Source organism: Anser cygnoides, chromosome 16, assembly GCF_040182565.1.
Source record: "Anser cygnoides isolate HZ-2024a breed goose chromosome 16, Taihu_goose_T2T_genome, whole genome shotgun sequence".
NCBI classification, from domain to species: Eukaryota; Metazoa; Chordata; class Aves; order Anseriformes; family Anatidae; genus Anser; species Anser cygnoides.
Window position 1 is genome coordinate 10,322,365 of NC_089888.1, and position 26,371 is coordinate 10,348,735.

Here is a 26,371-nt window from a genome sequence, read left to right on the forward strand (position 1 = left end):
CCCCAGCACCGCCCGCCCTCGTGGGGACGTGTCACCCCTGCCACCTCCATGCCTGGGCGGTGGAGGACGCCCAAAGCCCCAGACCAGGAACCACGGACGTGCCAAAGAAACCCCACAATGTGTGTCAGTCCGAAAAGCATCCGTGCACATCTCTGCTGAGACAGGGCTGCGAACCCGGTGCTTTCTCTCCTTTCTTTCCCCGATGCTCACTAAAATGAGCTCGCCGGCGCTGCTGCCTCCAGCCGAGTGTGTGCTTCTTGGCGCCCCGCGAGCTGCTCTCTGCAGATGCCGTGTGCTTTGGCAGCCAGGCCAGTCTGGGCTGCAGGATATTACCCCTGGCAGGGACACAAACCCCTCCAGTTCCTGGAATTCGGATTGTCTCGCAGAGTGCTGATCAGGCAGCGCTTTCCCTCCGCACCCAAGGCAAGCCCCCTGCCCGTCCCCGCGGGGGGCTGCTCGCGGCTCGGCTCCTGCGTGGCAGCAGGACCATGGCAGGTTCATGCCTCAACAGAGCAAGGCATGACAAATTGGGGAAATAAAAGCTATTTCCTCAAATGCATAGCTCTGCAGTTCATGGCACTGGGTGAGCATTTGCTACACAGGGCTCTGTCTTTTGTGAAACAATAAATCACTGAACACCCCCCCTCCCCCCCGCAAACCAGCCCCAGTGCCCTGGGAAGGATGGATGTGCAGATCAGCTCCACGGGTCGCAGACGGGAACATCCCTTCAGCACACACCTCCCACCGCCCCCGGGGCCCGCAGCACCTCGAATTACTTTACAGGAGAGCAGATTCCAGGAAAACTCAAGCACTGGCAAAAATATACCTGGGGCATGTTTCAGCAGAGCCCCAGAGCAGGGGGAGGCTGCGCTGGCACCGCACACTGGCTCCATCCCTGCACGCTGTTCCCACCCCATGCACACGCCTGCTGCTCCCCACGTCCCCGTTTCCCTTGTGTTGCAGCGTGGGTTTGCTGGGGGTGCTCAGCCAGCGCCAGGCTTCTCCGCTTGTTGTCTCTGCCACAAAACTTTGGGCTCTGTGCACAGGACGGGCAGTGTGCATCCATTTAGGGAGGCTTGGAGCATCCCCCATGGCAGGGGCTTGGTGCTGTGTGGACGAGCACCACAGCCACCAGACTGTGGCCTCCGCAGCATCCTTCCCTCATCCTTTTCTCCCCGCCTGAGCACCTGCTCCCCCTTTATGCTCTGGTCCCAGCTCTGTGCCGGGGCAGCGGCTGCAGCAAGCCGCAGGGTGGCTGCCACGCAGGGCGAGGAGCGGGGACAGGCGTTGAAGCAGCCCCCCCCAGCCCGCACGACTTGCGTTTTGGTGCCCTGCGACCACTCAGCCACCCCCTGGGAACCCTGACCGCTCGCGATGCTGCACGAAAACACACCTGCTGCTGCTGGATGACCCGTGCAGGACTGCTGCTGGTCTGGGGACACGTGCGCCCCAGTGACTGTGTCCCCCAAGGAAGGGACATCTCTGCCACCAGCTCACAGCACCCTGGGGTCCCCCCGCTTCCCCCCCATTGCCTTGCTGGGACAAAGCCCCCTGCGCCCAGCCTGCTTTCCTGGTCACAGCCCCCCAGCCAGACACAAGCAGGGGCACGCATCCCTGGGGCTCTCTCCCTGTGGGTATCTCACAAGAAAACAACAAACAAACACCCAGCAGCCGAAGAGCAGCTTCCCTGCCTGCTGGCAGCGGCTGCGTGTGCAAGAGGCGTGCACGGGGAGCCGGCTATAAACCGCCGGGCAGAGCTCTTCCCAAACCTCAGCACGTTCCCCGGGGGGAAGAGCTAAGATGCAGCTTCTGCGTCACGCTGCCGCGGGCTGCCCGCCTCGGCTGGGTTAAATCCCTCGCACACGTGCCCCGAGCAGGTTGCTCGCAGCGGTCAGCCCCGCGCTCGGCTGCTCGTGGCTCGGTCCTCAAGGTACGTGGGGGGGTGCAGGAGGTGCAGCGGCTGAGGGACGAGGAGGTTCCAGCCTTGTCCTTTTTTTTTTTTTTTTAATTCTGGTTTTGCGGTGGTTTATTTTTCTCCCCCTCCCTCCCCAAGATAAGGACTCGTTAGGATCCCTCACCGATCCTTTTAAACGTTGCCGGGTGTTTCTTTACCTGTGTGAGATTTCTGTTTGGTCGCGGGATTTTCTCTACGTGCCAAGTGCCTGTGAAGTGACGGGGCGAGTAGCTCTGCATGCTCCTGATTAGCCCTGTCTGGCAGGTAGGTGGGATAACTGAAAAAACTGGGGCAGAGTCTGTACTGCTTTTTTCTTAAAAGAAACACCAAGAAAAGCAAGACGTCTCCCTGCTGCTCCTGGTGAAGTTACTGGGACGAGCGCGCAGGAACAGCGGGCGATCGGCGGGGTAACCCAAAACTGATTTCGGAAAGGACAAAAGAAAACCCATTTCCACCTTGTCTGGGGACAGGGGGCTCGCACGGCAGTGCGCAGCGGTGCGGGCGGTGTTTTCTCTTGCAGCCTGACTCGGGCTCTGCTCCACGTTCCAGCTGGCAGGGCTGCGATGCCGCGGCTGCGCTTGCACCTCTGCTTCACCGGCATGCTCTGCTGGCTGGCGCACGAGTCCGGCTCCTTCGCGCTGCCCAACGCCACCGAGCTCCTGTCCCCTCCCAGCAGCGCGGGGCCGGGGCTGGCTCCTGGCACCGGGGTGCCCCGCGGCCGCCGCCGCCGGTACCTGGCGCCCCGCGACATGAGCGCCATCCTGGACTACCACAACCAGGTGCGGGCGCAGGTGTCCCCCCCGGCCGCCAACATGGAGTACATGGTGAGTGCGCATCGCTCGTGCCACGGGGCAGGGGGCTGCTGGGGATCTGTGGCTCAGGGCTCGTCCCGGGGATGTTTCGCACCCGTTTTGCAGGACGGACCCCCACACACCCAGAGCTTTCCCCCAGGAGAGGCAGAGCGGGTGCAGGATGCGACCCAGCGCATCCCATGCCAGAGCAGATGTGGGTCCCTGATTTCCCTGCCCCTGGGGCCATTCCCCCTGCTGCAGGCTGGGTTTTCCTGCAGCCCCGGCAATGCAGGGAGGCTGCCCAACCCCGCTCGTGTCTGCAGGTGCCCCACAGGGATGCTGCGGGAGGGAATAAAGCTGCTGGCCCCACTTCAGTGCCCTCAGCCACCTGGTCAGGGCTGGACCAGCTCCTCACAGCATGGAGCACCCCGATGTGCCCATCCTTCCTCTAGCACTGACCAGGGAGGGCCTTTCTGGTACCTTCTGGAGCAGAAAGCTCCCACACCTGCGGAGGGGGATGCGCCTCGGGTGTCTCCATCCCACCTGGGAGCAGGTGGTGCTGTGCGCTGCTCCCGAGCTGGTTCCTAAAGGCTCTCGGATGGGAGAGCAGAGCTGGGGTGGAGGTGGGAGCAGCCGGGAGGTCCCTGGATGCTGCTGGGGGAGCAGCAGGCTCAGCACACAGCAGGTCAGGTGTGCCCGGGGCATCCTGTGCTGCTTCGTGCTTGGCCTAAATCCCTGCCTTCCAAAATCCCTCTCCTGGGCATGGCTGAGGCTCGTCCCCAGAGCGGTGTGTCCCTCTTCCCGCAGCTCTTTCCCAGACCAATGTGCAGGCCAAGTTTTAGGAGCAGCTGGGGGTTTCAGATCCCCCTCTGCGAACACAAGGAGCAGGTTTCCCCACCTGCCTGCCCCCAGCAGCCCACATCCCCACCTGCCCTTTCTTTTTCCCCCTCTCCAGGTGTGGGACGAGCGGCTGGCCAGGGCGGCGGAGGCGTGGGCCGTGCAGTGCGTGTGGGACCACGGCCCCCCCCAGCTGATGAAGTACGTGGGGCAGAACCTCTCCATCCACTCGGGCAGGTAAGGGCCCCGCAGGGAGCCCCCGGGAGCTGGCTCCCACCGCTCGGAGCTCTGGTGGGGGCCGGATCTTCCGAGCCACTGCTTCTGGCCTGGGGAGCAATGGTTCCTGCAGCGGGGCGTCCCGTCCACACCGCAGGCTCCCCTTTGCAGGTACCGCTCCGTGGTGGACATGGTGCGGTCGTGGCACCGCGAGCAGCAGCACTACTCCTTCCCGCACCCCCGCGAGTGCAACCCCCGCTGCCCCTCCAAGTGCAGCGGCTCCGTCTGCAGCCACTACACCCAGGTGAGAGCCCCCGAGCCCCCAGCTCACACAGAATGGGGGGGGGTCTGGATTTCTGCTGGGGGCGATGAAGCCCCTGCAGGCGCTCACAGCGGTCCCTGCACGCGCGTTTCTGCATCCTCCTCCTCTGGGATGAGATCCCGGCTTCTGTCTGGTTCGAATCACAAAGCTTGCTCCAGGAGCTTTTTTCCCTGCTTTGCCCTCACCTTCTCCTTATTACCCCCTTAACGCCTCAAAGGCTGTGAAGAGCAGAAATAAACCAACCAGCCCCTTCCCGCACCAGCCGATCGTGAATCATCTCCGTGGCAGAGCGGCTCCGTGGCGCTGCCCGGCCCCGTGAATGCAGCCCCTTCATCCCGCGGCACCTCCGGCCGCGGCTTTGCCAGCACGAGGTGGAAAACCTCCAAACCTCCCTCTGCCTCCCCGCCTTGGGGCTGAGCCCCTCCGATGTTTGCACGGCTGTCTGGGAGCGCGGCGCTGCCTCCGTCCCTGGTGTGGTTCCCCAGGGGTGTCTCGGGGGCTGTCTGGGCTGCAAACGGGCAAAACACATTTTTTAAGGGAGAAATTCAGCCCTCGGCGGCTTTAGGAGGAGCCTTCTGGTTGTGGTCCCCATGGGAGGAGTTTCACCTCCCTGCAGCCTCCGCCGGCAGTGCTTCAGGGTGAGCTTTGGTGGTTTATTTGGGTAAATCAGACACGACCCAGACCCCGCTGCTCGTTTAACTCAGCTCACCAAGGCAGCGCATCCTGGCACCAGGTGGGCACAGAAAAGGGACATTCAGAAGCCACCCTCGGGTGGCCGAGCGGTGCCAGAGTGGGCACGGCATCTCCCCCAGGAAATTTGGGCCGTCGGGGCTCTGTCCCTGCCCGCCAGCTGGAGCTGATGGGGGCTGACCACCCGCTTTCTGTCCTGGCACAGATGGTGTGGGCGTCCTCCAACAGGCTGGGCTGCGCCATCCACGCCTGCAGCAATGTGCGGGTTTGGGGCAGCACGTGGCGCCGCGCCGTCCTCCTCGTCTGCAACTATGCCATCAAGTAAGTGCGCGCAGGGAGCCGGCCGCGCCGAGCTGCGCTGGGTGCCACGCAGGGGTGATGCTGCTCTCCTCTCTTCCCAGGGGCAACTGGATCGGGGAGGCGCCCTACAAGGTGGGGAGGCCGTGCTCAGCCTGCCCGCCCACCTACGGCGGGGTCTGCTCCAACAACATGTGCTTCACGGGACTCAAATCCAACCAAGTGAGCTGGTTTTAGGGCTGCGGCAGCGCTCCACGGCTCCACCACCCTCTGGGGACGGGGGAAAAGAGGATTATTTATGACACCACACTGCTTTTGGCCCTCCGACCCTCCTCCCTGTGCTGTGTTAGGCATTAGGCAGGCTATCAAACCCATTTCATCCCCAGTGCTCCCACCCTTTTTGGACACCCCCTGGGGGCACTGCCTTCTCCGGCTGTTTCATGCCTGGGGGCGCTGGGGACAGCTGGTGGTGGCCTGGGGCACTTGGGGGAGTGGGATTGGATGTCATGGCCCTGCTGCGCAGGGCTGGGGGCTCTCCCTGCCACCCCGGGACTGGAAAGGGTCTATGCAGTGACCGGCCAGACCGTCCCTTTGGGGTGAGCGACTGGAGCCCTGTGTGCATCGCTCTGTGGGGCCCCCCAGCCACGGCCCCCGGCTCTGAGCACCCCAATAAAGCGGTCTGGAGACCTGAGTGCTCGTGTCTGTCCTTACTCACAGCCTTCTGCCCCCTCCTAACATGGAGTTGTGCGAGTTTGCTCTGTGTTTTGGGGTTACCCCAAACCGCAAAAGGGTGCAGGAGCTCTCGGCTTGGCCACGGCTATGGGAGATGCCCGGGCACTTTGCTCCATCGTGTGGGAGAAGCCAGCACTGCCGGGACACCGGGCACAGTGGGGACACAGCTGCCAAAAATCCCCGAGGTTTTGGCTCAGGACCGTGCCCTGCCTGCGATGCTGGGGCTGGTGAGAGCTGGGGCAGGCAGGGCCCCCCCAGGTGCCCCCAGCTCTCCCCATCTGCCAGCAGCTCGGATTTCTTCCAAACCTGCCTTTCCCCCACTGCTGCAAAGGGCTTTAGCCCAGCCTGGGGGAGACAGGGGGCTCAGTCCCAGCCTGGGCTACCGGGAGGAGCGGGGGGGGAGCAAGGACCAGTCCCCCAGAACCTGGCAGAGATGGGTTGGTGTTGCCTCAGGTGTGGGCACACCAGCAAGACACCCCTTCCTTCCCTGCCGCGTGCCTCTCAGGAGGAAAGTGGAGAGAACAAGCAGCGCCCCCCAAATGGAAACCCCCCCAAACCTCCCTGCAGGGCCCTGCCCAAGTGTGGGGACCACATCCACACACCTTGTGCCTGCGAGGTCCCAGACGTCCTCCTGGGTGGAGCACGGATGTCCACGGGTCACTCCAGGCCATCGCAGGTCCCCACGAACCCCAGGAAGGCAGCCAGCTCTCCCCGCTGCTCAGTGAGCGCAGACAAAGCATCCTGCAAGGAGACCGCCAGAAACAGGGGGTGCGGGATTCGGGGAGCAGAGGGAGATGGGGAGCGAGCTGCAAACGCCGCGCACCAGCCCCGTGCTCTGGGCACCACCCTGCATCCCGCCGCTGCCTCCCCATCCCCAACGACCCCTCCGGTTTGGCACCGAGGGGACAAACCCCGAACCACAGCCGGGGGGTTTCACCCCTTGGCCGGGCTCTGCTCTGCCCCAGCCCCGCTCTGCCGTCCCCCGGCCGACGCCACGTGGCTGCACCTTCGCTCGCCTTTGTTCCCCCACCGCGGCCGGGCGATGCCGGGAGCCCTGCGGTGCCCGCGGCGCTGCGGTGCCGACCTCCCCGCAGCCGGGGGGAGCCCTGGCCTCCGCCACCCCGGCCTTGACACCGGCTGGCAGCGGGAGCCCCAAAAGAGTCCAGTAAAAGCCGTGTTTGAGTTTCTAGCTTGGCAGCAGTTACTATAGCTACAGCAACAGCACCTTGCAGATTGGTTTCCATAAGAGCTTGGTTACTATTTAACATCTCCACCCACATTAGCCCTGATTAAGCGAATCAATAAGATAACAGGAGAGGCAGGTTTCCTCGCCCTGCCTCTCCACGCTCCCTCCTGCCTTCACCTAGTTCCTTAGAAAGACATTTCCATTTATTTTTTTTTTTATTTTTTATTTTTTTAGTCCTACACTTCCTCCGCGTTTCGCCCCAAGTCCCCATAGCGGTAGCCGGCGAGACATGGTCAATGTAAGCACCCAGCTAAGCGCTAAGATGGAGGCTCCGTACGGTGAGTACCGCGGCCCCGCCGCCCGCGGGGAGCGGGGCTGGGACAGGGCAGCGGCACCCGGCCCCGCCGCGCTGCCCCCGCGGGCTCCGCCACGTGCGGAGGCCGGAGAGAAAGGGTCCCCGATTTTATCCGTGCATACTAGAGGTATATATAAAGCGTTCTTGTTCGCTCCGCTCGGCTGGAAGAAGAAGGAAGGTGCTGGAGGGAGCAGAGCGGGGCCGACCCGCTCGCCGAGGGGCCGCCGCGCCCTGCATAGGGAGCGGGTTCCCAGCTGCAAGTCGAAGCAGCCTTGAAGCCCCCCGACGTGCCGCCTCGGGACACAAAGCCAGCCCGAACGCCAAGGCTGCGTGTGGTTTGCGGCATGCCCCGGCTGCCCGAGCGGCCCTGCCAGCCGAGGGAAGGGGCCAGGCCGGGGCGATGCTGAGCGGGGCTCCCAGCGGGCAGTTCAGCGCCCAGGCCCCGTGGTGCGGGGCACCAGGCACCACGTCCTGCCCCGGTACCGGCCCAGGGCAGCCCCAGGCTGCTGCTCTCGTTCGCTGGGCCGGGTGCCAACGGCCAACAAAGGCACGTGGGCGCTGGGGGACAGGTCCCCCCTGCCCAGGCTGTCGTCATCCTGCTGTTACCCTCTGGGTTCAGACGTGCTGCAGCTTCCCCCGGAGGCAAGGGGCCAGGGCTGGTGTGGTCCTGTGGGATCTGGGGCCTCCAGAGCCCTGGGTATGGTCAGGGCGCAGAGCGGGGATGCAGCAGACGAGGTCTCACAGTCACGAGGCTCTCTGTCACACCCCGTGGCTCTCCATCACACCGCCCTGCCTCTCCTCGCTCTGTTTTTGGTGTCCTGCTCCTTTTCTCCTTTGCCACACTCGCCCCGAAGTCGCAGCCCCACCAGCCCATGCCCCAGCCGCCGTGTGAGCTGCAGCCAGCCCCGGGAGGTTTGCTGGGCTCCCAGGCCACCTGCCCATGCTTTGTTCATGGCCACATTTTGGCAACGACTCCAGGCCCGCAGACCCCTGAGGGTGCTCAGCCACACACCTTGCGTCTCCAAAGGGACAGCAGGGGACGTCCCTGCCACCGTCAGCCCTAAGCCAGCCTCGTGCTGGGAGTCCTTGCCGTGGGGGACCGTGTTTCCTTGCCCCATGTACTTCAGGACTCTCCAGCCTGCTTTGCTCTTTGGCTCCAAATGCTCCCGCACACAGCTCCGCGGTGACACATCGCACATCAGCACGGCCCCTCGCAATGGAAACGTGTAGGGACTGTCTAGGATGTGCAACAGCATCCCCGGGCTGGGCATGGAGCAGAGAGCTACGGGGGAGCAGGAGAAACGTGACAGTTAGAAAACTCTCAGGTTTCGTCTGTTTTCATTTATTTGTAGGTCCTAGGTGTGTAGGAGCTGGGGGCTCTCGCATTAAGGCAAGCTCAAAATAACGCTCAGCTTTTGGTCTGGTCGGTGCAGCTTGTGACTGTGTCCCCAGCTGGTGCTGCTTTGACCGTGTGCGGGGAGACGCGTGATGAGGGCTGTGAGTAAACCAAGCCTTGATGCCTGTGGGCGATCCGGAGGCTCTGCCCCTCGGCACGGTCACTGCCACCGGCCAGCACAGTGGCCAGGGTGCTGATGCTCACTTGGGCAGAAGGGGAGGCACAAGTGACGTGGATGTCAGATCCACGGCGTGTGACAGCACAGGGGGAGCCAGGGCGGCGCAAGGTGGCTGGGTCCGGGTGTCCCAAACCCAGGGTGCCTGTGCCCTCCTCTGCCCTGGGGCACAAAGCCGTCCACGTTTCTGCAGCGAGCATCAGCCCTTGCAGGACAGACGATATTCAAGGAGCTGGACGAGCTGTTTATTCACTTACAATTAAGTTGTGACGTCCGCTTGCATCTGGCTCTAAGCAAGCAGCCGTTTGCCAGCCCTGGCACATCGGTGACCTTAGGGGAAGGCAGGCGAATAGCTCCGCCGGTAATTCTCCCCGGGGACTGGCTGAGGGTCAGCGGGCAGGCCGACTTGGGAAGAATTGCTCCACATCCCACCTGCGCCGCTCTCCCCATCTGGCTTGGTGCACAAACAAAGGCAGCGCAGACACCCGTGGCTCGCGAGTCTGTCCTGGGGCCAGGCTGCTGAGCCTGGGGCCTCGCGAGGGGGAAGAGAAAAAAAATAATAATAATAAAAGAGAAAGAAGGGCCTCCCGGGCTGAAATGAGAGAAAAGTCAGACTGTTGGCAGAAGGAGGGGAGTCCTCCTAAACAAAATGGGTGAAAAAGTTATCCAAACAGAGGCGGAGGAATGGCCGGAGGAGACGGAGACCCCGCAGCCTCTCGCCTCCCCAGGAGCCTGCAGTGCATTTGGCTGGGCTGGCACCGCCGCAGGATGGGCGCAGGGACTGGGACACGCTGCGGGGCGGGTGGCAGCGGGGCGGCCAAACCCACCCCAGAGCCACTGGGGAGATTGTTCCCTCGTGAGGAAACGCGGGCGCTGCCTGGGGCCGTGGCAGTGCTGAGCCCCAGCTGTGCCGTGAGCTTACTTGCAGGGTTTTCTGTGATTGACAGGCTGGCTTCTGGTATTTTCACCCCTCCGTCCATCTCAGGATTTTCAGCATCCATTTGAAGTCAGGGATAAAGAGCAGGAGCCCAGAGTGGGGCATCCCCAGCGCGTTTACATTAATCCTCCCCATCCGCCCCAGCCCCAGAGCACCTCCTGGGTTCCCACAAAAACACAGGACCTGTGCTCTGTGTAAAGGAGCTGGAGGATGCCCCGCAGGAGCCGCGGTGAAGGTGTCTGGTCCCCAGTACCCTGCACGGACACTCAGCGAGAAGGGAGAGAGGTCACGGGGCGGGGGGGGACGTTCAGCCTCCGCTCCAGCACCTGCTCAGGGCTGTAGGATGGAAACTGCCCCCCCAGCAGAGCCTGCCACTCAGGGCACGCTGGTGCTAAGACATGGCAAATGTTTGTGAGAGGACGTGGGATGGAGAGGGGTATGCCCAGGAAGGGGCCCAGGGCCTCCTGCCTTCCGGGAGCGAGAAGAGGAGCCTGTCTCTGCTTTTCCCCTCCCAGTGAGACCAGTGCAATCAGGGCAAATGTCCCTAACCCCAGCACAGCCAGCACTGCTCCTTCCTATTTCAGGAGAGGCTCTCGGTGCCAGGGATGCCTTGGCTGGGTGCTTTCAGCAGGCAGCAGCGCATAATCGGGGTGAGCTCAGTAAAGCAGCTTTGGAAATGTAGCTGAAAAATGTGAGAGGTCAGAGCTGCTAAGGCATTTTGGTCAGATGTGGTGAATAGTTTCAGCTGAAGAACATAAAAGTAGGCAGAATTTCTAAATATTTGTACTTTTCATTGTAAAATTGATTTAATTTTTATAGGCTTCCATTCTATATGACCCAAACTGAGCTTTTTTCCCCTGGAATACTCACGTCAGCTACTATTTAACACTTCTGTCTCTTCCTTGTCCATTGCACGAGGGCTGTCAAGGACAGGCAGTGTTGGGACACCACCACAGCCACGTGCTTTCCGTGGTCCCCTTCCCGTCCCCACTCCCACCATCCCCACCACCTGCTCACAGGGGCTGTAATGCCAGGGCCCGTGGGGCAGCACCTACAGGGGCAAGAAACAGCTGAGTAGGATCTGGCTACACCCAGGAATAAGCACCGGTATTTAGACAGGAAGCAAAAGGGCCAAACATTTAGCTGCCTGGGACGGATCCTGAGTGCTGGAGTTGGTGGAGTTTCCTTGCGGCTGGGCTCAGCAGAGCCGGGGATGCTCTGATCACACCGAGATGTGCGACTTCCACTGCTCCGGGGCAGCCCCTGGCTGCTATCGGAAACACAGTGGTGCTTTTTATAAAGCGAGAACAGCAGTGCTGCTGTCACCGGGCAGTGAGACCCAGCTCTGGCAGGGGAGCCTCAGACTCACTTTGAGCCCCCCGAGGCAGGTGGAGGCCCGCTCTCCAGAGGGATGGGTCGCCCAGAACTGAGAACTTGAAGTGAGCGCAAAGGGGTGGTGAGGGATGGTGATCCTGCAGCCAGAAAAGCCCGTTTCCTGTAAATATTTCCTGTAAACACAGCAATACTTGCAGCAGGAGCAGGGCCAGCGGCGGCAGACAGGGTAGTTCACGGGGCAGAGCAGGGCGAGCGTCTGGAAGTGTCGGAGTTAGAGTGTGGCAAACACTGCAAAAAAAACATCCCTGACTGTTTGTGTTCAGGCTCCTTCTCTGTTTGCTTTCCTCAAATATTCGAGCAAACAAATTTCCTGGCAGAAATGTTTGTGGAAACAGCAAATGTTGCAGAATTTTCATGGAAGGCGTATTTCGAGGCAGTGGCTGTATCGCGAACCCGGACCTGACAGCTCTGCTCACCGGCGCTGGGCACAGGCACCAAATTTCCACCCGGGTCCCTGAGCTAAAGCCAGGTCCCAGAAGCAATTACTCCCCAAAATAACTCATGTCCAAGCTTCGGCCTGAGCATCAACAGAAATCACTTGGCAAATCCCTTCAGGAAACGCAAGCCTCAAAAAAATAACGTGCTCGAGACAACGTGCCAAAGCTCCACGCGAAGCAGCTTCACGCAGAGCTGCAGCTAAGGAAAGGCACCAGCAGCCGAGGGGCAGACCCCGGCTCAAAAAGCCGCGTGTCTGCGTGGCCGGACTGGATTGCTATCCCAAAATGCTGCAGCCACTAGAGGGACTCTGGCTGCATCCCGTGGGACCAGGAGCCCCAGCGCCGAGGGGCGGATGGGGACCATCAGCGTGGGCTCAGCCCTCCAAGGCCCCCACGCGGAGGTGTCCCCGGGGGCTCGGCGGGCGCTGGCATCTCCCCAGGGGAAGAGGAGTGGAAGTGGGGACGGTGACAAATGGGCCACCATGTGGGCTGCCTCCTCCATGACAATGCGCTGGGGGCTCCGACACCTTCTCCAGACATCCAAGCTGCTTTTGCACGCTGGTTTTCATCGCAGCCCTACGAGGGCTCCCCCCTCACCTTGCTCATCCCACCCCAGGCTGCCAGGACACAAGCCCCCGGCAGCACCTTCCTTGCTGCTTTGCCCACGTACCCCAAAACTCATCCAGGCTCAGCTCCTGCCATTGAGCCTGGGCACCCGAGCCCACCAGCGAGGGACCAGCGGGTGTCTTGCACCTGCCTCTGCGTGGGAAAGCTGTCCTGGCCGTCCTGGCCATGGGTGTGTGCAAGATTTTATAGGCGATAGCCCCTGGGAAAGGGGGAAAAGCAGGGAGAGCTGTACACTCAGCTTCCTGGCGTGGCTCTGCGCTCTGCTTAAGAGCGCCAATGTCAACAGATAGACCTGGAGGAAGGAGCGAAACCAAATACACGGGCACTTCTCAGAACAAGAGCTGTAAAACCTGCGCAAACCTGAACAAGTGGCACGACACTCTTTTTATATGGTAAGAATCAATAGTCGAGCCCACTCAACATGTTTGCCGACACATAAATGACAGCCACCATGCTGCATTTATGGCCCAGCGCCTTCAGCGGAGCCGGCAGAGCTCAGCTCCCACCACCGCGCTCGGTCACCTCTCACCCTCTCCGCTCTGACGAAATGCTCCAAATTTTGCAGCACGGTCCCCGCAGCCTTGACTCCACGTGAGAAGCTTCTGCTCCTCCTTCCACCACACCAGCCCGCTCCACATTTCCAGAGGATGCACAAGTCCCGCACCCTGCCCTGCCCTGTCTGTAGGGGAACCAGGGCCCACCCCACTGCCCTGGTGAGACGCGGCAGCCCCGGCACATTGGTGGTCACCCCAGGGAAATTCAGCCACAGGCTGCGAGGCTGGACAGGGTCGGGTTAATGGATAGGGCAACAGCAGGGGACAGCAGAAGGCATAAAAAAACCAAGTGCCCCACGGAAAAACTCCCCTGCCCGGTGCTGTGGGTCCCCAAAGGGACCGGCACTGGCAGGGCAAAGGCAGCACCGGGAAATCAGGGTGGGGTAGGGAGGCAGGAGGGGAGGGGGGCAAGCAGCAGGGCTTTAGATCCACAACCCTGTCTGCTCCCCCTGCCTTGGAGGGCTGAGGTCAAGGAGTAAATGGTGGTGGCTTGGTCCCCACGGGGACATCCTGGTGGAGGCAGAGGCGGGTGCTGCCCGCAGCTCCATCCCTGGGTGTGTGCCTGGTGACTGCCACCGTCTGGGAGAAATCTCTGTGTACTGGGTGTGTTTCCCTGCTACAGGAGTTAACACACCGGTGTGGAAACAGACGGGTGAAGGGAGGTGTCACGGGGTTACGCGCAGTTCAGAGCCGGCCCTGCCCTCCAGGCAGCACGACACTGCTCCCAGCCCCGCACAGACGCGCTGGGCATCTGTGCCCATCACCAGCCAGCATGGGGCATGGGTACGGACCTGCTGGGCTGGGGTCCCCTCCCCGGCTTCCTCGGAGGGACTCAGGCTGTCCCCCCAGGCCCGCATCTCACATCCATCGCACTTCTTGAAACCTCAAAGCCAAACTGAAACTTGCCTTCCCCTCCGAACAGCATCTTCTGTTTGAACTGAAACGTCATTCCCCATCCGTGGCTCACCAGGAGCCTTCTGGAAGCCCCTGGCAGCTGTGCTATCAAAATTAATTCTGATGAAGCCCAGGGTGGGAGCAGAGGCTTGCAGAGGTGGGGCAGGGACAGTGTAGTCGCGATTTTCCCCATTAGAATTGTGCCTTTGAGAGGGCAGCGAGGGGTCTGGCATCTCTGGGAGAGCAGAAACGAGCTCTCCTCCTCTGCACGGTGAGAGGAGGGGCAGGCTCGGCAGGAGGAAAGCTCTCTGAGGAGGAAGGAAAGTGCAGGAAAGTTTGTGTTTCAGATGGGCTTGGCCATGCCGACAGCTCCTCGAGGTGTGGGGGCTGACCAAGGCCATGCTTGCTCCTGGCCCTGATCAGGGTGGCTGCCACACAGCACACGGATGCATTGCAAAGTCACCTCGTTCTCCGTTTCAGCATTGAATTCTCATTGCTCCGAGCATGTGAAAACTCAGTGAAGTGCTACTCTAATCCCTCACCTAATTTTACTCCTCCAGGCTAAGCAGGGCCACACAGCGCCAGCACACTCCTCGCAGTGGGGAATAATCTCAGCGCTCAGCAGCTTCTGTGCTCCCTGCTGGACCTGGGCCATCGAGTCAACACGAGTGTTGCAGCAGCAATATCTCCAGAAAAAAAAAGTAGAAAATTCAGTGCTGCAATGGCAGAGAGGGTTCTCTTCTGGTACTTGGAAAATCCCTATTCTTCCCGGTGGGCTCGACTCGGCTTGGCCACGGTGTAAGGCACGCCCAGGGACCATGCTAGCCAAAAGCTCAGGCTGCCGGGGACATGGAGACTCCTCAACTGCCCTTCAAGAGGAGCTGGGTGAACCAATACGCACGGTCTGTTAAGAAACCTCAGCCCTGAGAGCCTTCCAGGTCCCAGTTTCTTTAGGAGAGGAGGGCTCTGACACAGGGCAGCAGAGCTCCCACGGCGCTGACACGAGGGCCATTTGAATCATCGGAGCTGCTGCCCAGGGCTTTGCAAGACAAAAAGCTAAAGGCTGCCCAAAGGTGGGGAGCACCACGCACACGGCTCCCTGCCTGCTAACCCGCTGTGCCTTCGCACCTCCCTTCTCCTCCTCTTGTAATGGCAGCTGCCTGACATCGATTGCCCATGCGCGGCTGGGAGGTGAAACAAAGGTTGTTTCTCAAGGATATCGTGTTATGGGTATTTATATAGAAACACTTTAAAGCGAAAGCTCCCAGCCTCTCCCCACAGAGCCTGACCTGCTCCTGTTGTTAAACGTGCCCAGGCACATTTTGCGGTGCAGCCTCCAAAGCTGCACGTGCAATCGGGCCCCCTGCCCTGCAGAAACGCAGCAGCAGGCCAGAGACCAGGGCGAGGGCACCTCAGAAAGGTGGCTCAGAAAGCACCGAGCATCGCTCTGGGCACCAACAGCAGGGCACAGACCCAGAGCCACCTTATAATTCCCCTCCAGGCAGTGGCCAGAACCCTTTAAAACCTGCAGCTCTGCAGCACAAACTCCTACTCCCCATCAAATCTCATTGTGACCAGCATTAAGGGATTAGCCGAGCCCTGCTGCCACACGGCAGCCAGCTCCCCCAGCGCCCGCTCGGGCATGGCTCTCACCCCGCAGCCCACTGGGGGCTCGCCGGGTGCGCGGCCCCGTGCGAGGGCAAGACTCCCCTAGCTCTGCCTGCAGAGCCGGGCACCCCTGGAAGATGCATGGCAGCAGATACCACCTGCTCCAGGAAACACCAGGTACCCCTACGTGTTCCCAAAGGTTCTCTTAGCGGGAAGAGAGCTGGCTCTGTGCGCTGCTCCCTTGCCCCAGCACCCACGGGGACCGTGGTGCAGAGGAGCGGGGCGAGGGGAGAGGCAGCGAGGAGGTTTCCTGGAGTCGGGGTGCTCATGGGGAAATCCTGGGGGTCCCTCTTGCATGAGCAATTCCCTGCAAGCAGGTCTTGTGCTTGCAGAGGCTGCTCCAGCATAATTCATGCCCCCTGCGTGTCCCCAGCCACCACGCCACGGGACGGGCTCCCCACACCAGTGCTGTGCTGGGAGCTGCTTGGGGAGCCACGAGCTGGGAGCTGCTCCCAGCAAATACCTGCACTCTTTATCAGCTGATGATTGATTTAGAAAAGTTCATGGCTTTGGCATTCCATGATACGTTTACTAGAAATGGTTCATTTCCTCAAATGATGTAGTTTATGGTCATAATATATTTTAATTTCTTTATGGCAGAAGAGGCCAATGGCACTGGGTCCTGCAGGATTGTAAAGGGACAAATAATAATGTTATTCTCTCTTGGAGACATAGGTCAAATACTCAAAGGGGAATTAGCAGTTTGCCATGCTGTTTGTTAGCTGCGAGCCAGGCGGTTGGTGGTGTCCTGGCCGTGCGGTTTTGGGACTGGTGAGATAAGTAATTCCCTCCCTTTGCTGCCACCCCACGCAACAAAACTTGCACGTAGAAAGTTCAGATATGTCCGTACCTTGCTATCTCCTGCAGTTTTTTTATTTCTGTGGCAGTAAACAGGACAGGAGCATTACGTAGATGAGTGTCGTGGTGTCCACGGGCTGCAGGTGCTGCCAGCAAGCTCCCAGTGATTGTTTTGTGTCCATTTTCTCCTCTGGCACTTGTTTCCTTAGGAGACTGAGGACATCAGGGCCAGTCCAGGCTATTTGATCACTCTGCACACTCCTGTGGAGAAAAAGCATTTTGCACTAACTTGTTTCTGACTCCAGAAACTAGAATCTCTCAAATCTTACCCATCCTCCAAGCACACAGGTTTAGACCATCCCTCCACCCCCTCCTGATGCCTGCAGCTCTTCAAACCCTGACTAGTTTTGCAGTTGTTTGCCTTAATTTCATCAGCCCCCTGCCCTGGAGCTAGTGAGGTCCGATCCCGAGAGTCCCAGCAGTGACTGGAGGTCACTTCCAGCAGGCATGGCGTGCTGATGAAATCCACCTTTGCAAAAAGATAAATTAAAAAAAAAAAAAAAAAAAAGGCAAAACTTGCTTTGTAACCTTTGTTGATTTTGGCTGTTCTCCTCCTCAGCCTATTTCTCCACCGGCTGGATCAATTCTGGGGCTGTTCCATGTGTAGAAGGAACATCGGGTATAAAGTCAATGAAACCTAAAAGCGCTGCAAACAGCTGGCAGGGGTGCACGGACAGCCCGGGTTGTCTGCCAGGCCATAGGCTGTGTAGGGATCTTTTACCCTGGGAAACTATAGGATTACTTCAATTCCAAAGGGATCGCATTCACCTATTGAACAAGTTCTCTAAAGGTCCAGGCGTGTGCTGCCAAGCTCCCTGTCACGCTAAATGTGTGAGCTGGCAAGGCACGGAGCGATAGGTGCTCCTTGCTCCCTGCTGAACACAGCTCTGCAGAAAATCTGACAGCAAACTTTCCTTCCAGTGCCGCTGCTTCCCCACGGCTTCTGTTCCCCTACAGATTGGGGCTGAAATGGTTGGGATTCGGGCTGAGCAGCTGCCAACGCAGACCGTGAATCTGGACCGTCACGTGGCAAGGTGGCTCTGGAGCTTTTCTTGATTTCCTCCTGAGCAGGCAGGAGAGTATTTTGCTGGAAAGCTTCCGGGTTTCCGTTCGGTTGTGTTTGGGATCTGACGCAATGGTCACAGATTATAGGGATTTGGGTGGGGCAGCAGGAATCGGAGGTGGATGCTGTAACTTGGGCCAAGCTGCAGGCCGCGGTGTGATGGGATAAGATGAAATTAATAGTTCCTCTTCCTCGCTTGGGCTCGTTGCTTGATTTTGTGCAAAAACACACCGGCCAGATTTTCAGAGCCAGAAGCACACGCTTGTGACTACCGACACGCAGACACCGTTCTCGAGGGCTGCCATGTAGCCAGAGCGATTGCAAATACAAACAAGATAGGCAAATGCACTGACATTTCTGAGGGCAGCTGCCATGTTGAAAACAGCTCCAACTTTCTTTGTTTCTACTGTCCTTGCAAAACAACAGCTCCTAAGAGTACCAATAATTACTTCCTCAAGTGCTCAGAGCCTTTGTTAGTCAGCATAATAAACCCCTTTCTGATCCCGGGATGAAAGGCACGCACGGTGTTATCGCTAAAGCAGTATATGCCGAAATGCTCTGTCTGTCCCCGTGTTTGCAGTTCTTTTTTTGCCGCTTTCACATAGCAGCTATTTATTTTAGCTCCATTGGTTGCCTCCAGCTCCAACATCCATCCCAGCTTCGGCTGAAATGCACATGTTGCTTTTGGAGACGATTTCAAGCAGAGTCGTCTGCATCCTTTGAAGCACACGTCCAAAAATCGCCTTGGTTCACTGTACAGTGATTTTATGTCCTGGGGGCCTGGACTGTTCGGGTTGGTTTGGCTACCTTTCACAAATTTTGCACCAGTGAAAAATAACCCGAGTTTGCAGCGAAGCTGTCTGCATCCTCCGTAGCTGTGCCGGGGAGCCCTAAGCACTGCTGCATGTCCCACGGCTCACCAGTGGCAACGTGCCCGGCGTCTGCTCGGGAGCTGCTGCCTTAGCTATTGCACTGTCCTGTGCAGCGTCCCAGCTGACACAGCAGCACTGCCCCAAGGCCTCCGAACAACATCTGTCCCAACCACAGCTACAGGAACTTCAGCACTGGGGAGAATTTGTCATTGAACAAAACGCCCGCATCTTCCCCAGGGCACAAATCTCACTCTGACATGTTGCTGTGGTCACCTGCTGGGGCCGGATCTGATCCGCTTCCCGGGTGAGCCATGCCCCACCAAGGGCTCTTCTGTGCGTTTTGCCAGGGCAGGGATGTGCTGCATGGTGCTGGCAAGGGGCAGACAGACCCTAAACAGCTTCTGGTTAATGATCTGTTTTCCTGGAGACTCCTCTCTGCTGCCGTGGACGTTTTGGGGACTGACACCTGTCCGTGTGTCAGCCAGATGATTGCCTGGAGCTTAAACGAAGATCCTCTGCTTCGACTCGGGGCTTGTTTCAGCTGCGCTGACCTGCAGTCCCCCGCAGCCCCTGCAAATTCCTTGGAGCTGCTTATTAACACGCCGGCAGCTCTGCCCCGTAAGTCATGACTCTCTGCAGTAGAAGGCAAAGGGGCTTGACAGTGTGGCCTAAATATCCCTGTTTACAGAAAGTCTGACAAAACACTAGCCCTTGGCTTTATCTTTCCCCTTTGGAAATAGCCACAGAGCAAATATACTTAAGGCACGAAGGCAGGGGGATTTATATTGACTTTAGAAAAAGCTGTTCTTTAAAAACAGGAAAAAAACCTCATCCTCGAGCTGTGCAGACTGGGTGCTTCACCCAAAAGTCTTGCGTTGAGGCTTAAAGCCTGCCTGCTAATCTGTAGCATTTCTGTGTGAACAAGTCATGCAGTAAACTGCTCTCTGTTAATTTTTTAATGCAGAATAAACAGGTCAAGAAATGATTAGCATGAGAATAAATTGAGCTTAATCAGGAGAATCAGAAAAGATGAGAGGGAAGAGGCAAATTGGAGTTATCAGTTAACCATATGGAGTGGCTTTGCCTCCAAGAGCTAATGTGCCCTCGTGTTTTCCATCCCTTCTGAAGCTGCCTTTTTTTTCCCCCTTCCCTAATTTAAATGATGAGCTAAAATTGCTAGTATAAGCACAATGGAAGCCCTTGTTTCACCTTCTCATTTTCTATGGCTGCCCAAATGAATTGCAGGTGATAAGGCTCCTACCTGGTTATTACAGATGGTCCTTCCCATTCCGCGTTCAGAAAGGAAGATACTGAAGATAAGGTTCAAACGCGCAAAATCCACTTTCTGCAAGTATGAGCGCTCTGTTCTGGTGCAAAAGTTTCGGTGAGATCCTGGCAGATCCAGGGACTGAGTGGAGGCATCCGTGGGCAAGGGGAAACGCAGCCCTCAGGACTGCTTGGAGTGGAGTTTGGTCAGTGGTCGGAGATCTATATTCTCAGATAGGCAGGACTTTGTCCACAAACTGGAATTTGAAATTTCAAAGGGGAAAAAAAAAAAAGCAGAAGGGACCTTTGCATGTGTGGAGATGACTGTGCTGGCGACGTTCCCCTGGGACTTTTGGTCTTCGTCTTGCACCTCAGCTTTGTGCTTCCCCACCAGCTTGACTTGGCGATACTGCGGTGGGTTTTGCCGGTGCGGTCCCCGAGCAGCGGCCCTGGGGCTGGCTGTGAAGCCCTGACCTTGTTCAGGGCTTTCCTGGACTGGAGAGATTTCAGACCCGGAGCCCAGCTCTACTTCACTTGCTTGCCAAGGAAAAGCCACTCCAGTTGTGGAGTGACACGGTAGGAGCGATCTGGAGCGGTGGCTGCCAAGTGGCAGCAGAAGCATCGCCAGCGTTCTGCGAGGTTTGTCCCGCTGGCTCCGGGCACTGGCACTTCTGCCAGGGATTTCCTGAGAGTGCAGAGCTGGAACAGGGAAACCCAAAGGTTTGCTCTGAGCAGGAGGCTGGATCGGAGATTTCTGAGGTCCCTTTCAGCTTGAATTGCCTCTTGATCCTACAACACTCTGTGCAAGAAGGGCAGGAGGAGCCCTGTGAAAGGAGCCTGCTCACCCACTTGACATAAAGAGCTAGCAAGCGTGGAAGCTGATGGTATCCTTCCCATAAATGCTCTATTACAGAGTCTATTCCCCATCCTCATTTACTGAAAGACATAGATCTTATTTTCAGGGAATCCCCTTTTGCTTTAGATTAATTTGCCAAAGACATACAGATAAGGCAGAATTAGTGTCATGAGGTGCTAGAGGGGAAAAAGGCTGAAGGATTTATTGCTCAACTGATAAAAATTAAATAATTACTTAGTGCAGAAGGCTTCATGGCCTGAAGCTGTAAAATTTTCCTTTGCAGACATCTTCTGGCATGGGTGGAGGGGACAGAAAAGGGAGAAGGAGATGGCCTGAAAGCTGAAATATGCCTGAGCACCTGGCTTGGAACAGCCTTTGCTTTACCAGGGCTCTGCTTGGGATACAGCATGGGGTCCCTCCGTGCCTGTAGTGCATTGATAAAGCCCCTCTAAAATGTCCTTTCCTTCCTACGGGACATGCCAGCCCTGGGTGCTCTTCCAGCCATGCTTGTGGCCCTGGAGCACACCCTGCCTTCCCCTGGGTTTACATCCTGGCAGCCCAGCGAGGACAAACAGGCTGTTCCCAGTTGATTGCCAGCTTAGAGTTGTCTCTACCTCAAATAGAAAAACCCCAAACATCTTCCGTAGGGCAGAAATGTTCAAATCAGCCTCCAAACCAGCTTCAAGTCAGCACATCTCCACCCTAAAACAGCTGCAGGCCATTGTGGACCTGTTAACTACTATAGGCCATGACTACATTTGCCAGCTGTCCCAAAAAACCACCGTGCAGGGATGTCAGACAGAGACAAGGACTCCCCAGGCAGCCTGTCCCCAGGGGGACATCAGCCTCCTGCAGCAGACGCATTTCCAGCTGGGGGCTCGGCCCCGTGCCATGAGCCCATCCCCGGGGCAAAGGAAGTGCGCGGTGTCCTTGGTGGTCTGGTCCTTCACCTCTGTGCTAAGACGAGCTTTGTGAGGGTGCACCAGGCAGAGGACACCGGTAACGAGAAAACAACAGTCAACACAAGCCTGCGGACGGAAAGCTCCACGTCCCATTGACAGCTCCCTGCCTCGTGAGCCACCTAATGCTCTCCAAACTTCCCCGCTCCTTATCTGCCTCTCTCACACACACGCTGCCTCCCCGTCTTCTATTCCCGGCCCTCTTAATCCTTCCTGCCCTAGAAGCAAACGGCCTTTGCAGCCCTATTTTGTCAGCAGGCTATTTAAGCAAAAGGCTTGTTTTGCTGAACAGAGCAGAACAGACCATGCTTTTATGATATTTTACTAGACACCGCGGCAAATCCTGCACATATTTGACCTAGTGTCTGTAGCATTTATCTAATCAAAGGGATCACTGTGGCCCGAGCAGGACTGGGACGGAGGGCCCTGAAATGAGGCCACAGCAGGGCTACACTCCACCTTACCATCTACACCCTGGTGCACATCATTAAATTCATTTTTAGCCCAGGACTGTTCCTGCCGAATGAAAGTACAGCCAGCCACGTGAGTGCAGAGAGGGTCCAGCCTGTCTCTTGAGAGCACAGAGCAGAGGACTGTTTCCCCTGCAGAAAAGGATCACTTGTCGCCAGTCCCAAATAGGAAATCAGGGGCTTTCCCCTGTTCCCCGCTTTGCTCCTGCAGATCTGTCGCCCAAAGGTAAAAGTGCTATTTGGAAGTGCTACATACATCCTAATATAGCCACCGTGGTGAGGATGGCTCATGGAGCCGGGGCTGTATTGGTGCACCCAGGAGGCACAAATACAAACATGTTTCAATCCCGAATTGGCAGCGTGGACCCAGCCGATTGTGAAATCAGGGATGTTTCCAGTGCAGAGCAAACTGATACTGAATCATCAGTTGCTTGTTTTCCTGAGCAATCCAGCTGACGCCATTCAGTGATCAATTAAATACCTGCTTGTTGATCTTGCATTTTTAGGTGCTGCAAATTACACTGGAACTTGTCAGTCCCGGAGAGGGCTGACATGCCCTGGGTGAGCCGGGGCTCGGCGAGCACGAGCTCTGCCGCTTGTGTGCCCCCGGGGTCTGCCCCGAGGTGTCGGCCATGCCGGCAGGCTGGAGGCCTGTAAGGCAGCGGAGGTTGAACCCACAGAAGGAAACTCCACACCGCAGAGCAAAGCCCCGCTGAGCTGTAAAACGCCCAATGAAACTTTTAAGACGTGTCAGTCAAAGCGGGGCCGGGGTGTGTCTGACACCGGGTGGCTCCAACGCCGGGATGAAGGGGACAGGAGCGGGCCCGGCCGTGCCCTGGGTGCCCGCGCCAGCCCCGGCCTGGCTCGGCCCCTCGCTCGCCGCTCCGCTTGCGTGCCTGGCGCTCGGCAAACCCTCACCCCGAAGGTTGTTTGGTCACGGCTGCAGAGTGGGACCTGTTTATAGGGCACTCAGCCCCTGTAAAACTGGGTTTATAGGGAAGTAAAATGAGCCCTACGTTGTTACTTTGCATAGCAACGTGTAAATTGCAATGCAGGCGCTGACCTTCTCGGAGAGGAAAGGGAGAAAAAAGGAAGAGCTGTGGGAGGGAGGGAGCGAGAAGGGGAAATCGGGGGGCGAAGGCAACGAACGGTGGAGAGGGGAAGGCGATGACAGAAGTGAAGAGCAGCCTTGTTCTCTAGGCAGGGTTTTTTCCAAGTTTTCCACCCCAGGTACAATTAAGACCAACAGCAGCAGCTCGGCATCAAGGTCAATAGCCCCAGGAAGGTGTTTCCTGGGTGGCGAGCGCCTTCTCTCGCGGTCCTGCGTGTGCCTGGGGCTGAAACGAGCACAGCGCCTCAAGATTCAATAATAAACAGTCAACAAGAATCACTGCTGCTCCACCAAAAAAAAAAAAAAAAAACAGCCTAGCAGCATTCAGCAGTGGGTGAGATGATTAAAGATTAACCCCCTGCCTCCTGCCTCCACCCCTCTGGGGAGTATAGGCCTTGAGGCTCAGCAAATCCTTTCAGAGAAATATTTGAAATAAAAGACAACAGATAGGGGACGCAGCGAAGGCAGAGAGAGGCATAAGGGCCAATAGCCTCGGACAAGGGAATCAGTACAATCTGGCCCGTGTTTGCCGATGATAATGCGCCTTTCCAAAGCCCTGATAGACATGGAGATGGCAGATTATAGCGCGGCACTGGACCCGGCGTATACCACTCTGGAGTTCGAGAACATGCAGGTGCTGGCTATGGGCAACGGTAAGTCCCCACGCCGCCTCCTCTCCTGAGGGAGGACGAGTCCCCAAGGTGGTCGCCGAATCGCTCCTGGGGAGGGCTGGGGCACCGCGGGGCGCTCTGCTGCGTGGCTCGTGGGGGCTTCTTGCTTTACCCGGAGAGAAATAGAGGTGGTGGAGCGGTGCCGGGCATGGGAGGGATGGTGCCCAGATACCTCGGGGATGGGCGCGCAACAAGAGCGCGGTGGGATTAGTGGTCCACAACGGACATTCAGCCACGGCCCAGGGCCTGAGCTGAGGACAGGTGGGTCTCACTGCCCACAGGCTCCGAAAGAAAGAAAAAACCCCAAAGCTGCAAACTGAAATGCTGCCTACCGCTCACCAGAAACTCCACAGAGCCCGTGACTCAAGCGGAAAGCCAGTCCCATCCCAGGAGTGGCTGTAGCTAGGTTTTCCCCAGCCCAGAAAGCTTCTTAGTGCCTGGTGAGGGTGGAAATCACTTTAAAAAAGTGATTCGAGTGCTGCCCCAGGAGCTGCCCTGAGGCCACTGCCCTTCTCTGTGCAGTGCTGGGTGGGAGCGTGGTCCCTGGAGCACTGCGGGGCCGGGGGGGCTTGGCCTGGCTGGGAGGGGAGCAAGCAGAGCTGGCAGGGGGTGATGAGAGCTCCCATCCCTTCAGGAAGGTGAAGTCACACTTAACCCACCAGGATTTGCAATACTGGCCCACCCGTTTGGGGACCAAGGAATCCTGTTGATTAATGCTCGGCAATAAGAGGAGATTCCTCTCCCAGTCTCCCTAACATCTCTCTAAATACGTGTTAATGACTAAACAAGTAACACTGCAGAAAATGACTCCCTGAGCCCTTTCCTCTTGCTCGCCGTATCACCGAGGCTGCTCGGGCACCCCTGTCCTGGCAGGACCATGCCAGCAGCACAGGTCTTCCCCCAGCTTCAGCTCCGCTCCCCGCAGATGTCGCATCGTGGTGCCGAAACTGTGCAACCACCTCCCCCTGCCCTCTGTGCCCAGGGCTGTCCATACCCACCTGAGGGGCTTGGGGCTGAAAGCAGCCCCCTTGGGCTCTGCCAGCACCCACCGGGACCTTTGAGGACAAGCCCGGGCTTTGCTCCCTGTGCTCCTTTCCTAGACAGCACACAGAGGTTTGTGGGGGGGGGGGGAACCAGAAAAGCTCACCCTGCACGGGACTGTGAGCGGGGGCTCCACGAGGCAGAGGGACTCAGGAATTTCATACAGCCAGCTCAGGGGCAGCACGAAACGTGCCCTAGGGGCAGATGAGTCAGCTGCATTACAAGGCACTGACACCTCTCCTCCTCATATGCCTAGATCCCGGTGAGGGGCTGGTCTCACCCCAGGGTAACTGCCCGCGGAGAGCCAGAGAGCTCGGCTGGTGGCCTGTGGGGCTCCCCGGCTCCAGCCTGGGGTGGCCACTCAGCCCTGGGAAGTTTGCCACTGTCCCACTACAAACACGTCCTGTGTTCGGGCTGGCTTGGGAACCCCAAGTTGCTCCTGTCACCCTAACTCAGCTGTGAGGTCACAAACTGTGTTGTTGTTTTTTCCTTCCTCCATTTACTTTAACTCCAAACCTATGTCCATTGAACTCCCTTCAATGCAGCAGCCAAAAGCACGTATTTTTGGCACTACAAAAATAAACTTGATAGGAAAATTATCCATTAGCTCACCAAAAATGGAACCAGTTCCTATCAGATGATGATTTCTCCAGTAGCAGTACCAGTTTCTCCTATTATATATTCCTCTGTTTAGAGCATGATACCCCACTAGGAGGGATGTATCTGGGCTGTCACTGATAGACAAGCATTGTGATTATGGGCGCACTCTCTCTGTTATCCTCTGTTGCAAGCTCTATATCTAAACATAGGAAGCAAACTGAAAAGCTAACTTTCTGGAACAACATTGAGGCAGCTGAGCCCTCAGGATGCATTCAGAGGAAGGTTTTTGGAGGCAAGCTGTTTTTTTGTTTTTTTTTTTGAGGCAAGGGACACATAGGCACAGGGGAAGGGGCTCGGGGTGCTGGGAGCAGGGGAAGGAGCTTCCCGAGCAGGCAGGACAGCACGTACAAGAACACAGCTCCTCCAGCCCCGAGGTACAGCCGGGTGTGCCAGGCTCAGAGAGGGAGCAAACTGTGACTCAGGAAAGCAATATAGGAGGGACACAAGGAACCAGAAAGCAAGCAGGGAAATGAAAACTGCTGCCAGAGCCAGGGGAGGGCTGGCTCGAGACGCCCTATGTGAGCTCACTGCCAGGGTCACAGCATCCACTCTCAGCTATTTGTGCCCACGCATCTACACCAAGGGAAGGCACGAGGATGCTGTGCACCTCCCCATACTAAATAAAAGCTAATATTAAAGTCCCAGGAGTGTTACCTTAGCCTTCCCCCAGCACACAGTCTCCAGCTAGCAAAGGCAGCTGTCCTAGGACCAGCCTTTTTATAGCCCCCAGCCCCCCTGCAGCCCCTTTCTGGTGGGTGCCAAGTGGGAGCAGCTGTGGTCCTCCCCAGGCAAGCATTAACTGTGTCCTGCCAAATCCAGGAGAAGCATGGCGAGGGAGAAGGCAAGAGGGGGATCAGGAGTACAGAGCTGTTCCCCACACACCTGGGGAGATCAGGGCTCACCCTCAGCGACTGACTGTCAGGCCTCCAGAAATGGGGGGTGAATGTCCTCTGGGGAGCCCCACTCATTGTGCAATGCCCATCTCTGTGTTATGGGATGCTGGCAGGGTCACGAGTGGTGCCTGAGGACTTTCTTTTAGTGCCTCTGGCAGAAACTGCTGCTGTCTTGGTCGGAGCCTCCA

The 26,371-nt window shown here is 57.9% G+C and overlaps 2 protein-coding genes and 1 long non-coding RNA gene across 14 annotated transcripts in view; 2 read left to right on the top strand and 1 right to left on the bottom strand.

The window, feature by feature from the left end:
• Nucleotides 1-1,791: 1,791 nt before the first annotated feature.
• On the top strand, nt 1,792-5,798 carry R3HDML (R3H domain containing like). Of its 5 annotated transcripts, none has more exons than XM_048072528.2 (7): nt 1,792-1,930; nt 2,054-2,218; nt 2,475-2,778; nt 3,701-3,819; nt 3,970-4,102; nt 5,016-5,131; nt 5,212-5,798. In XM_048072528.2, the coding sequence occupies exons 3-7, from the start codon at nt 2,518-2,520 to the stop codon at nt 5,342-5,344; spliced, it is 762 nt and encodes a 253-aa protein (XP_047928485.1). In that variant the 5' UTR covers nt 1,792-1,930; nt 2,054-2,218; nt 2,475-2,517; the 3' UTR covers nt 5,345-5,798. The 5 variants fall into 5 exon arrangements, with proteins under 5 accessions (XP_047928485.1, XP_047928488.1, XP_047928484.1 ...); XM_048072531.2 differs by having other exon boundaries at nt 2,504-2,778; XM_048072527.2 differs by lacking the exon at nt 2,054-2,218 and having other exon boundaries at nt 2,276-2,778.
• LOC136786489 (uncharacterized) lies at nt 5,175-25,404 on the bottom strand. Of its 6 annotated transcripts, none has more exons than XR_010825329.1 (5): nt 24,737-25,404; nt 19,518-20,321; nt 16,314-16,522; nt 6,442-11,511; nt 5,175-5,377 (listed from the first exon to the last, which is right to left on the bottom strand). It is a non-coding gene; the product is annotated as an uncharacterized lncRNA (long non-coding RNA). The 6 variants fall into 6 exon arrangements; XR_010825330.1 differs by lacking the exon at nt 24,737-25,404 and adding an exon at nt 14,338-14,481 and having other exon boundaries at nt 19,518-22,540; XR_010825332.1 differs by lacking the exon at nt 24,737-25,404 and having other exon boundaries at nt 6,442-6,580; nt 6,856-11,511; nt 19,518-22,526.
• The window catches only part of HNF4A (hepatocyte nuclear factor 4 alpha), a 35,514-nt gene continuing 16,394 nt past the window's right edge, over nt 7,252-26,371 (top strand). For 2 of the 3 annotated variants that reach the window (XM_048072519.2, XM_048072520.2), the window contains exon 1: nt 23,307-23,571. In XM_048072519.2, coding sequence (XP_047928476.1) covers nt 23,451-23,571 — 121 coding nt within the window. In that variant the 5' untranslated portion in view covers nt 23,307-23,450. Of the gene's footprint in view, nt 7,364-23,306; nt 23,572-26,371 lie in introns of those variants that run through there. The other variant, XM_048072521.2, reaches the window with a different exon arrangement.